General features: G+C 37.5%; 1 protein-coding gene across 1 annotated transcript in view; it reads left to right on the forward strand.

Moving 5' to 3' along the window:
- The window catches only part of cep162 (centrosomal protein 162), a 67,845-nt gene that overhangs the window by 51,066 nt on the left and 3,883 nt on the right, over positions 1–12,896 (forward strand). Inside the window, exons 15-25 of the mRNA XM_037980338.1 lie at positions 1,581–1,715; positions 3,404–3,535; positions 5,693–5,805; positions 5,886–5,961; positions 6,034–6,160; positions 6,394–6,557; positions 8,638–8,742; positions 8,819–9,055; positions 9,614–9,817; positions 9,979–10,276; positions 11,643–11,741. Coding sequence (XP_037836266.1) covers positions 1,581–1,715; positions 3,404–3,535; positions 5,693–5,805; positions 5,886–5,961; positions 6,034–6,160; positions 6,394–6,557; positions 8,638–8,742; positions 8,819–9,055; positions 9,614–9,817; positions 9,979–10,276; positions 11,643–11,741 — 1,690 coding nt within the window. The remainder of the gene's footprint in view (positions 1–1,580; positions 1,716–3,403; positions 3,536–5,692; positions 5,806–5,885; positions 5,962–6,033; positions 6,161–6,393; positions 6,558–8,637; positions 8,743–8,818; positions 9,056–9,613; positions 9,818–9,978; positions 10,277–11,642; positions 11,742–12,896) is intronic.

Consider the following 12,896-nt stretch of genomic DNA (forward strand, 5'->3'; position numbering starts at 1 on the left):
TTCTCAGTTCGTTGTTTATGTGTCGTGTAACATAGCATACCGTACAATTATTCAGCCTGTTGTTGCCTCTATTCTATTTTTATTTTAAATTGCCTTTCAAGATGACATGTCTGTTCTTGGTGTTGAATTTTATCAAATAAATTTCCCCCAAAAATGCGACTTATACTCCAGTGTGACTTATATATGTCTTTTCCTTCTTTATTATGCATTTTATGGCTGGTGCGACTTGTACTCCGGAGCGACTTATAGTCCGGAAAATACGGTACTTACAGGTGGACATACAGGGTACTTACAGGTGGATATACAGTGTACTTACAGGTGGATATACAGTGTACTTACAGGTGGACATACAGGGTGCTTACATGTGGATATACAGGGTGCTTACAGGGTACATACAGGGTACTTACAGGTGGACATACAGGGTACTTACAGGTGGATATACAGGGTACTTACAGGTGGACATACAGGGTACTTACAGGTGGACATACAGGGTGCTTACATGTGGATATACAGGGTGCTTACAGGGTACATACAGGGTACTTACAGGTGGACATACAGGGTACTTATTTACTTAACAAACAGGATAACATACAGAAATCCATGCAAAAACCTCCCCTTTTACTGTTTCAAACAGGTCATGTTTTATAACAATTGAATAATGTTTGCTTAACAATCATCCATGAGACCTTGTTTAAACTGATTACTGTAGAAATTTTTTATAAAGGAGACCACACTATGAGCTAACTTTACTTCTAAAACTTCCTGGAAGCTGCCATTTTCACTCCAGGAGGAAGGTTGCATTGCAGCAGGGGTGCTCTACTTTGCACCATCTGTCTTGAACTTTTTGTTTGTTTTCAGTGATATGCTCACAAATTTTTGAAAGCTTTGATTTTTATCCATCTCCTTCCTCATATTTATTTTTAGAAGACTGTGTGTAGTCTTGGCAAACAATTGAGATAGTACTGTTCCCAGACGTTCTAGTCGTGCATTGTAGTTACAAAAAACATTTACAGTATGTGGATCATTATGACTGGAGCAGTCTAAAAATAGCTCTGTCTACAAAGCGTCAACTTTTTTTTTCTTTTGTAATCAACTAGGTTGACCAATCGTTGCAGTCCTAAACCCCTACCCTCTTCGTTGTCATGACTTACCAAATATTGTCTGTTTGACAGACTTGTACTAGCTTAATATGAGGCTTAAGGTATGCAAGTAGCTCTGATAGGCATATTTTTAGCATTCGATTCGGAAAAATCAGTTTGGGATCCTGGTAGCTTTGTGGGGGTCAAAAGGTTTTCTAAAAGGGCCATATTCGGCCTGAGGCTATATTGTTGAGTAGATATGAACTACACAGCTTCAGCAACTCTACTTGGACAAATGACAGTGCAGTCACTATTCTGCTGATTCTTTTAGATTAGCAGCACAGATTAACATAAAAAAAATCCATGTTTGACATTTGAAAGTCAATTCAGAGTCATCCAAGTCCGCATTGCATCTAAAAATAGATTACATCAACTTCAACATAGACAGTGTTTTTCAGAAATCTTGAGACTCTGCTTAGGTAGTGGTGTTCTAACTTTCAGAATGATGAGGACTATTCTGTGGTGAAGCAGCTGAGAGTCCAGCTGGCTCAAAAAGAGATGGAGCTGCAGATGATGGAGCGCCAAGCAGACGAGATCAGTTCACTCAGACGACACAACTACCTGTTGCAGAGCAAGGTACACAAACACACCAAACATGCTGTGGTGCGTTGTGGAGTGAGAGCACAAAAAGGAGGCAAAGTCTCACCACACTTATTGTTGGTTCAGTTAGGAATTTTAACTAGTCATGGCTTCATTGCTTTGAGCAGAACCTTAATGTAAGAGTTACAGTGAAAAAGCACCAATCAAGAAAATGGAGGTTTAGATCCAGAAATCACAAACATAAGTTCTGCAGGGCACAGGATGAAACTGCCACAATTGGCTTTTACTAAAAACAGTAATATATTAAAATGAGTATATTTGTTTACTTCATCGAGAGTCTGTATTTACCAGCTGATAGGTAATTGTGAAACATCTGCAGTGAAGTTGCAAAGAGATAAATTTACTCCACAGCTGATCTGTGAAGAAAAACTCTATGGTGAGACTTTGATTTATTTGGTTCTTTAAAAAGTTGTGGGCTATTTTATTGTATTTAGCTGTGGTTCATCAGATGTCTAATAAATGAGGTGACATAAAAGTGCATCATAACCTCAAGACAAAATCACATTTTTGATATTACTTTTTTATATTTTTTCTTTTGACACTTAAACGTAATGATTTGGTTGAATCTAAAATGATATCAAAGTCCATATTTCGAAACTGGAGCCATTAAGAAGTCATTTTAGGCAACCAAGGAGTTGGGATTACTCTTTTTTTTTTTTCTTCTTCTTTTTTTTGGGATTCTTTATTCATCTGATTTTTCTTAAAAAAACAAATGTTTCTCTTAAAATAATTTCAAAACTTGTTACTAATTTAAGCAAAGAAATCATGCAGATTTTTGCTGAGCAATGTAACATCTCCTGCAGCCGCTCAGCTCATCTGCTGTCAGGTTTAGACCGGACCAATACCTGACAGATAGTTAGAGCAGGGGTGTCAAACTCCAGGCCTCGAGGGCCGCTGTCCTGGGAGTTTTAGGTTTTTTGCTCCAACACACCTGATTCAAATGGTTTAATTACCTCCTCACCAAATCATCAAGTTCTCCAGGAGCATGGCAAAAAGTCATTAATTTAAACCAGGTGTTTTTAAGCAAGAACACATCTAAAACATGCAGGAGAGCGGCCCCTGAGGAATGGAGTTTGACACCCCTGAGTTAGAGGCATAGCTTCTGGAAATAAATGAGGTGGACTGCACACAATCAGGGTTAATGCAGCCTGTTTTTGTTTGGATTTGAATTGTATTTACAGTTGTTCTAGCTAAAAAAAAAAAAGCAGAAAATATCATCCTTAAAACAAATCTACTGCCTGATGAGTTCTAACCTCCGATTATCAATATATTTATCCAGTCACCCAACCCTATTGTGCACCCTATAAACGGTCTAGGCACTGTACTTCAGCACTTGCAGAAATCTACTTTTTGTGTTCCTCAAATTGTTGGTATTAACATTAAATAATATTCAATTTTTGACCATTTTAAATTGATTCAGAATTGTTCATGTCCACATTGTGATTCATTTCTTTTCCGTTCAGTTTAGCAGGTGAACCATGACCCTGAAACACTGCTTCAACCTGGTCAATGTTTTGTTCATGAAAAGAAAAGATCCCCTTCACACTAGTTGATGAACTTGGATGATTTTTGCAGGGTGTTGGTGAGGTCTTTGGGGGCATATTAAGAGCGTGTTGGGCTCCCTGTTAAGTGTAATATGTTTTGTTTGTTTTTCTCCTCCATAGCTGCGAAGAGCGGAGGAAGTTGGTCAGAAAAAGAGGTGTTTGGAAGCTGGAGATCCTGCAACTGATGAGAAACTGACTCAAATTCATAAAAAAATACAAGAGCAAGAGACACTGATAAAAGGTTATCAGCAGGTAATACTTCTTTTAACTGGTGTCATGTCTGTCTTTAATTTTAACGTAATTATTGCCTGTCGCCAAAGGCAAAAGGTCTGCATGTGTTCATTTGTCTGTTGTGTTAGCAAAATATCTCATGAACCACTGAAAGAATTTTAATGAAACTCTTAGAAAGTAATCGTTGCTTGTCCATCTACATCTGAATAACCTTTGGAGTCAATTCAATTCAAGATGGCCACCAAAGATAACTCACAAAACTGGCTTTAACTTAGTCAATTTTACAGATATTCAGCTGAAGTTTGATACGCTTTTAGCTGAGAGTCATCCCCAACTTACACTTGAGAGCTAGCTGATCACACAGGATCTAATTTAAAACTTTGCCCATAAATATTGGAGTCATTTCTGTTTGTCTGTTAGCAAAATATCTCATAAACCACCAAACCGTTTTTAATGAAACTTTCAGAAATTATTCATTGGATGTGCATCTAGAACTGATTAACAACATATACTTTTCAGTTTCAGCATTCAACCACCAACACTTTTAGGAATCATGGAGTTCATGCGTGTCTATCTATCTGTTTATGTATGTACGTATGTAATTTTGTATGTATTTAATGTAATGTAGGTACTTATTTACTTGCTTGGAGTGTTGTGCAATTTTACCTTTTACTTGAAATCATTTAAAGTTCAGCTCAAACAGTTTAAAACTGAGTTCATTTAAATTTATAGTTTAGCACCTGAAGTTTCACCAATTAAGAATAAACTAGTTCATGTTTATTTATTAAATTTTCACAAGATAGTCCTTTAAAAAAAGTTGTTACATTTTGGTAAATGATATGTAACCATTTACATAGTAATGATGTCATTGTAGTATAATCTGCTTTTTGTTTATGATAGGCTGTATTTATTACATATAGTCAAACCACACCCTGTCTCTAAATATCTTTTTACCTTTCCTTCTCATCAGAATGACAATAAGGAACTTTAGAATTAAAATTAGAAAGATCCAAAATAACTTTAAAATAATAAAGAAATAAATTCCAATGTCTCCAACACTGAGATTGGATATCTAAAACAATCTTTAAATAATCAAATGGTTGTTGTAACATTTAATGGTTAGACTGGTTTTGTAACCCAGATAATTGATTTTTTCTTAGTGAAAAAATTCATTTCAGATATGTAGAATGTAGATGTTATTTGCCATATTCTTAAGTAAATGTATGTATGTTAAAAATAATATCCCACCATCCAAATAAGAAACTTTGCCTAATTGATCTAAAACACACTTCAACCAAACTGCACGGCTTAATCCTGCAGTAACAAGTGTACTTTATGCCTGTGGTTGAGGAGTAGCATAGATATACTCAAGTGTGCCTGCATGAAATCTGATTGTTTTAGTAAAGATTAAACTAAAATATATTTTCCATAATTATATTTAAAATTCCTATTGAGGGCCAACCTTCCACAGTTTACGTTCCTGGTTTATAAAATTCCTGTTTATTCTAATAAATTCCCAATAATGCCTATAAATTCCTATGGAAAGTTTCCTACTTTGAAAATTCCTGGAATTTTGCAAGTTTGTAATAAAACTACAAGTTCCATCATGCAGTAGCCCTGTCAGAAGGAATTTATTGATGGACGTTTAATCCGGTTGCTCTGCTCCTTAAACTTGTTTGTTGGAGTTTTTGAATGATTTAAATTGACTGTGGATGAAAGGCAAAAAATTTGTTACTTTAAAAAAAACCTTATGACTCGTTACTTTTTGTAATTCATGTAGGTCTTAAATTTAAATTATGATGGTCTCTGAATTTTTTAAAATGTTTTAAATTTAACTTAACTCAGTCTTCATTATTATGTAAAACTAACTGAGTTATAGCCGTTTTTGTGTAATGTCACTGGCTGACTGTGGCAGCCACCTTAATTGGGGTTGACTCCAAAAGTTAATCAGTTGTGGATCTCTATCCAATGATTGTGTTTTGAGAGTTTCATTTCAATCCATTAACTGGTTCATGAGATAACAGACAGATACACAAAAACACAAACCGGCAAAACATTGTCTGCCTTTGCCTTTGATAATTGATGAAGCCTATTCTCTGTAATGAACTTTATAAGTGTTTTGTCATTTTCTTGAGTCTTTGTGTGGTTAAAAGTCAGTCAACAGAAGATGTTTTCCAGGAGAATGAGAAGTTGTACCTGCAGATGAAGGCTCAGCAGGCCAAGACTAAAGCCAACGAGGAGGCCATGTTTAACGAAAACCAGAGACTGATGGATGAACTGGATTTGACACGGTGTGTTCATCACTTATCAGAGCTGTGAATCAGAAAAACAACAAACTGTTGTTCTTTAACATCTGTTTTATTTTTACCAGGGAGCAACTGAGGGAAGCCTCAAGACCTGTGGGCAGTGCATGTCTGATGGATCCTACTCAAATCCACCTACTGCAGGTGTGTAACAAGCTCACAGAGAAGCTGGCAGCTTTGCTCCTTTACTTACCACAGACATGTTTGTGTTTGTAGAGGAACGAGATCAAACTGTCTGAGGATAATCAGAGGCTGAAGCAAGAAAAACAGTCTCTGGAGGTCAACTTACAGCTGATGAAGAAGGAGAGAGACCTGGTTAAAGTCCAGACTATCCCCAGTTCAGGTCAGACAGGCTTAAGACACGCTTAAACAGATTACAGGGAGTTCCTGAGTGATAACACATTGATTGCATGGATATGAGATTTCAGAAACCTGTTCCTGTTTAGACTTGTACGCTAAACAATTATCTGCATCATTTCTTATCATCACTGCATGCTGCTGTAACGGTAACAACAAGAGATGACACTTTTCAACCTAAAACATTTACAGACACCAGATTGTTCTGTTATGGGTCAGGAGAAAAGACTCTAGAGTTGCGTGTTCTGGAGAACAGGCACAGAGAGGAAGTGGCAGCGCTGAAGAAGAAGCTGCAGTGGTTTGCTGAGAACCAGGAGCTGCTAAACCGGGATGCCGTCAGACTGAAGGCTGCTACAGCTGAGATCCTCCAGCTCAAAGAACAGGTTAAGCTTCTCTCTGATTTACTGTTTACTCACTGACTCCGCTTTCTGCACAAGAATTTTACTGTTCGGTATTGAAAGGTTTAAACAAAACATTATTGGATCTTTTTTAGTTTGTCTGACAAGAAGTTGTTAACAACAAACCAAAAGTAGCAGCAGAGGAGTTTGGACTCATCTGTTCTGAGTTTCAGGGAATTCAACTTGGTCTGTGCAAAGAATAATAATGAAAAGGAAATATAAGACTTAGAAATTGACAACTTAATTAGAGATTTATTATAAAGTGTCCTTCAAAAGTATCCATTCCTCTTGGTAATCTTTCTGTTTTATTGCCTTACAAACTGGAATTGAAATGGATTTTTAATTTGTAAGAAGTAATAATAATAACAGTAATATTTTTAGAATATATTTTAGTGTATTTTTCTCAGTGCTTTCTATAAAACCTTTGTATCACAGTTCTTGATTATTAAAAACATGGATCTGTATATTTTTCTACCTTTCCTCTTGCTCTTGTGATTAGTATGAGTTGAAAGGCCAAATGAGCAAGAGCGTGGAGGAAATTTTAGAAACCAGCAGTACCAACAGTCATAGAGAAAAATGTTTCTCCTGGTCTAAAAAAGATTGAACTAGAGACCCTTGCCAGGAGGCAGGATAACATCCTTTGGGGTTTCACATAGTCGTAACTAAAAAGCTGAATTCCTGGCAGTACAACCAGCATCACCATCTTTCTGACAGTCTGTGCAGACAGGGACATCACAGCAAGTGGTAAGCAGAGAAGAACGACGATCGCTCTAAGCCTTTGGGAAAAAGCATTCTGGTGAAGTTTTTCAGCTACAATTCCAAAAGGGCTGTTTGATTCAGAAACAAAGACTGTGGTTCACCAAAAGAACACCAGCCCACAGTGAAAAATGATGGTGGCCATAGTGACCTGATCGGTGGAACACGTGGATTTCCTTTTTTTTTCTGTTGAATTGTACAGGATATACAATATGTCACAGCGAAAGTCGAAAAAGTTTGAATTGATTTATCATGGTTTAATTTTTTTAGATTACAAAACCTAATTTTTTAACACAGGGGTATAGATAGGCCTGTCACGATAACAAATTTTGCTGGACGATTAATTGTCTCAGAAATTATTGCAATAAATGATATTATGGTTTGGCAACTGTTTTAAACTAATGTAATGATAATAACATAATAGTGCAAGTACATCCTTTCAAAGATTAATAAACTTTACTTTCAAAAGAACTCTTAACACTGGAACTGGACCACAAAATAGACAAAACAACAAAAAAAATAAACAAAATGGACTCTGTCTCCATTAACAAAAAATGCACTTCAATAAAAACTAAATACAACAAAAAAACAACATGGAATTAAAACCTACATTCAACCAAAACAGATTATTACGGATTACCTATGGATTATTACATCTGTAAAATATACCGCCCTTCAAAAAATAATAATAATCATTAGTTTTTTAGTTTTATATAGAGAAGACGGACAAAACTGCCAGTTTTATAAACAAAAAGTGCAAACTAACAAAAGCACACGGCGACTAAATCACAAATGCGACATACCGGCTCACAGAGGTTCAGCGGTTCGCCTCGGTCATTTGGTTTGAATCCGGAGTGCTCCCACACCGCTGCTGTTACGTTCAGCCTTGAAATCAATTCAATTTGATTTTTTCCCCCAATATCAAATAGCTTTTCTTTAGCTTGCTAATTCCTCACGGGGCTCTAATGCTGCAGAGGAACAAGAAGATGCGCCTCGGCTGGCTACCTGACGCGATAGTTCACGCCCCACTAAGAGAAAATGAGGGGTCAGTGAAGAGCACCGGGGCTGAGCCTTTTGTCATCCGTTGTCTTCAGTAGGGAGAGAGAGAGAGAGACACAAAGGAACAATAACGCCGTTAAATGAAAATTATCTACCTCATTTTAATTTATTGTGCAATTAATTGATTTATTGTTTATTGCTAGAGGCCTAGGTATAGACTTTTTATATCCACTGTATATGTAGCAGAAGATGTGCTGAATCCCAGCTCTGAAAATACAGATGTGAAAATAACTGGTTGTTTCCATTACAGGTAGAAAAACTAAGGCAGGAGGTGGGCAAAAGAAGCAACGAGCAACAGAGAAAGACCAGAGACAGATCTGCAGACACAAAAAGAATCCAGGAGCTGGAGTGGCAGGTTACTCCCACAGCAACAAGCACACGAATCAGTCAACTTAATCCTCCATTACTTTACAAGTCCTTGTTTTTACCAGGTGAAGGACCTTGAGCAGATTCTGAGAAGCAGAAATCCAAACTCACTGCCTGCCCTGATTTATGCTGCAGCCACAGCTGCTGATGAGAATACCAACTCTGCCAAGACGTCTCCACCCAGCAGGATCAACACTCTGCTGGAAAGCAGGATTCAGCGTCTGGAGGCTGAACTGGAGAGTCACGATGAAGAGGCCAAATGCAGCCTGCGGGCCATGGAGCAACAGTTCTACAGGATCAAGGTATCATTAGCCCATGTATTTTTTCATAGATAAATGACCTGAAATTGCTAACATTAGCCAGGCTGCTCCATTCACCATAGCACCCAAGGGAAAGCTGTTGGTGTAACAAATTGATGGGTCAGCTTGCTGCTGATTTAGAAAAAAAAAAAATTAAAACATGCATGAAACAATATTTAAATCTTACATAAAACTATAAAAACACATGGATAAAACTATTAAAGCCACACGTGAAATGTTTCTACTGTGAAAATTATAAACTTAGACATAACCAAAATAATTACCCAAAGGTTGTTGAGTCGTCTATAAAAAGAACATATATCTTTATCTTATAGGGTTTTCTTTGTCAGGACATTAATAATATCAGTTGGTTAATGTCAACTCTTTCTTTTGTCTGCTGGTTTTTTAGGTCTTATCAGATCAGTTTAAAGTATAACCCAACACAATATTACAATAAATGCTTCTCAGAAAATCCTCTCATAAAATGTTAATTAAAAAAGTAAAATAAGAACATTTAAATGATATTTTCTTGTACCTAAATTGTGTGTGTGTGTACTGAAGCTGTGCTACGAGCAGCAGATCTCTGAGCTGGAGCAGCAGCTGGAACAAAGGCAGCAGGCTGTAGCTGTAACTGGATCAGAACCATGGAAGTCCAAGTGTCAGCTTCTGGAGGAAAAACTGCAGCATGTCAATGATAGCCATCAAGAAACAGAGAAATACCTCCGTGATCAGATTGAATCTCTTCAGCAGCAGCTCAAAAACAAGGTCAATGCAGGATTTATTGGAGTAAAACCCAACAACAGAAACGTTAGTTTGTTCTATCTGAAAAACATTTTGAAGAGGAGCATTAAGACTGTGTGTGATTCATTAAAGAAAAGGCCAGAGTAGGAAATATTTTCTCTATTAACTAAACTTCTCTCATGCAGTCCCAGCCAAGTCCAGGCCGACACCAACGCCAAGCCGAGGCTGCGTTTGGTGCCCGAATAGAACGGCTGAATCAAGAGCTCACCTCCAAAACAAGAAGCGTTCAAGAACTGAGCCGCACTGTGGAGCGGCTGCAGAAAGAGAGGAAAAACATGCTGTGTGCATCAAGACCTGAAACCTATTCTGCAGACACCAAACAGCGCCTGGGCCAGACCAGAACTCTGTGCTCTTCTCCCTCAGAGGGAGAACCATTTCCCGCTGCACAGTGTGAGAAGATCTACCAGCCGATGGTCTTTACAGGTCTGAATGTTCCCTCTGCTGTTCTCTGTACCACTTTCTATACTGATCAGATCTAACTGGAGCACCGAACCAACAGTTCTAAGCAACATAAACTATGATCCAGCAGGTTACACTTTTAACCCATTTTGATAATTTAGGTGGCAAACATACAGTATTAGGTGAATTGCAAAAGCATTAAGCCACCTTGGTTTTCCCTTTGTTTTTTATGCCATACAACCTAAAATTTAAAAGAAATTTTAGGAGGTGTGTATCTTTTCAATTACAAAACATAACTATCAATTTGAAGATACAAACTACTTTTTATTGTGAAAGAAACAAGAACTGAGACAAAAAGTAAACCTGAGTGTGCATATGTCTTTGGCCATCCAAAGTCAACACTTTGTGTTGCCATGTTTAGCAGCAGTTCCAGAATTAAGCCTCTTCAGGTTTGTCTCCATGATCTTGGTCCATCTAATCTGTAATTTTTGTTCGCTCTTCATGACTAAACAGGTGCAGCTCCTTCGGGTTGGATAGGTGCTGTTTCTATCCAACAATCTTTAAATCAAACCAGAGATTATAAGTTGGACTGAGATCTGGGCTTTGACTGGACCATTCTAGAACATTTAAATGGTTCTCCTTAAACCAGTGGACTGTTGCTCCAGCAGTGTGTTTATGCTCATTTTCCAGCTGGAAGGTGAACTGTTGTCTTACTCTCAAATCTTTGGAAGACCGGTTTCCCTTAATAATTTCTCTGTATTTTGCGCCATCTATCTTTCTTCTTCCTCTGACTATTTTCCTGGTCCATGCAGGACACAACATTTTGCATTCCATTCTTCACTTCCTGTTTTCTCACAATAAAAGTACATAGCTGAACATATGAAGTAAGAACAGCAGATTGCCTCCACAAATCAATAACTACATACCTATTTTTCAAAATGAATATAATGTGATAACATCCTCACAAGTAGACTAAGCTCTGTCAGGCAGAATGTAATAAACACATCAACAGTTTGGTTTGTTTGGGCCTGCGGTGGGTTGGTGGTGAGTGCCGCAGTCTTGTAATCCTGAGGTTGCAGGTTGGAGTCTAGGTTGTGGCAGGAAGGGCATCAGGTGTAAAACAATTGCCAGATTGTTCGTGCGAGTTTCCTCACTTTGTCAACCCCTGAAAAAGGGAGCAGCCAAAATAACTTACTTATTAGTTTGTTTGAATGGGATTTTGCAGAACATTTCTCTTAAGGAATAAATGTCCTTGGGGGTGAATATTTTTGCTACCCACTGTAGTAAGAAGTCATAACATTATGACCCCAAGTTAAATACTGTTAGATCTGAACAATTTGGGCACTATGTCAAAATCTCAAACTTATTGTTCCTTAAATCCTTCTTGAAGCTTTTCTGCAGAGCAGCGGGGAGCATTGCCCTGTCCTCCTGAAAGAGGCCTTCCCTGAAGAATTCATTGAGGGAGAAGACTTAGTTAGCAACACTGTTTAGGTAGGTTGTTTAGGTTCTCTCTATCAGAAGAAGCATAAATTAGTTCTTTTCTATTAGACTGGATAAAACAAGCCAACCTTCTCTCCTCTTCATTATCATTGCTCAATGGTGCAGTCATTACATTTTACTTTCTGTCAAAATTTTGGAGCTTTACCATAATATTTGTCAGGGTTTTCATTTATTTAACCTGCTAAGAAAGAATCACACTGGAGAGGCTCGTTGTCTTTTTGTGAAGGCCTTCGCAAAGAGGAGAAATTCCACAACAGCTCCTAATGGCGTGCTGTCCAGGAAGTTCTGCCTCCTTACTTGGGCTTTCTCTTTTATTAAAGTAAGAAGAAAAAAGGGGTTGATCTGAGCTGGGCAAACCAAGTACAGACCATAGTTTAAACATAAGCATAACAGAAACACATAGCTGTTTGGGAGAGTCAGATGGTTTGGCGCCTGCGTGTGACCTTCGTCTCTCACGTAGGCAGTTTTACACATGAGCACAAAGGCGGATAAAATAAAAACCCTAACATTCCCTCCTGTTTATCAGTCTTTGTTGGAAAACTGGAACCCAAAGAAATTATTGTCACATAATTCAAAAACTCATAAAAGGAAATTAGAAAACATAAAAATAATAAGAGAAAAAACATGGTTAAAATAGAAAAAATAAAAATAAGAAGAAAAAAAATGGTTAAAATAGAAAACATTAAAATAACACAACTTGAAAAAGCAAATTAAAATGAAATCATGGAATCATTAATCAAATGAAATGAAATGGAATCATTTATGAGTTGAAAATTCAGAAAAGGAAATATGAACTGAGAAATAGAAAACACAAAAATGAACGACTTACATACATCGATCAATTTCTGAAACCTTAGTTGTGAACACATCCGTTTTAACCGCTGCAAGAAATGCTTTTCAATTAAAACATATAACAACTTTTCCATTCTTTGAAGAAAACACAGGTCGGTTTCAGAGTTAGACTTCATATTCAGCGTTTGGGAAAGGGCACAGTTTCACCACGATCGCTGCTCGCCATGGCTGCCATCTGCATTTCCACCAGCGTCTGGGTCACCGCTCTGGTCATCATACTCCTAAGACAGGGGATGACACAACAGAAAACCAGAAAGAACAGTAACAACACAAAGATCACTGGGATAAACAG

Source organism: Kryptolebias marmoratus, linkage group LG16 (genome assembly GCF_001649575.2).
Source record: "Kryptolebias marmoratus isolate JLee-2015 linkage group LG16, ASM164957v2, whole genome shotgun sequence".
In the NCBI taxonomy this organism is placed as follows: domain Eukaryota; kingdom Metazoa; phylum Chordata; class Actinopteri; order Cyprinodontiformes; family Rivulidae; genus Kryptolebias; species Kryptolebias marmoratus.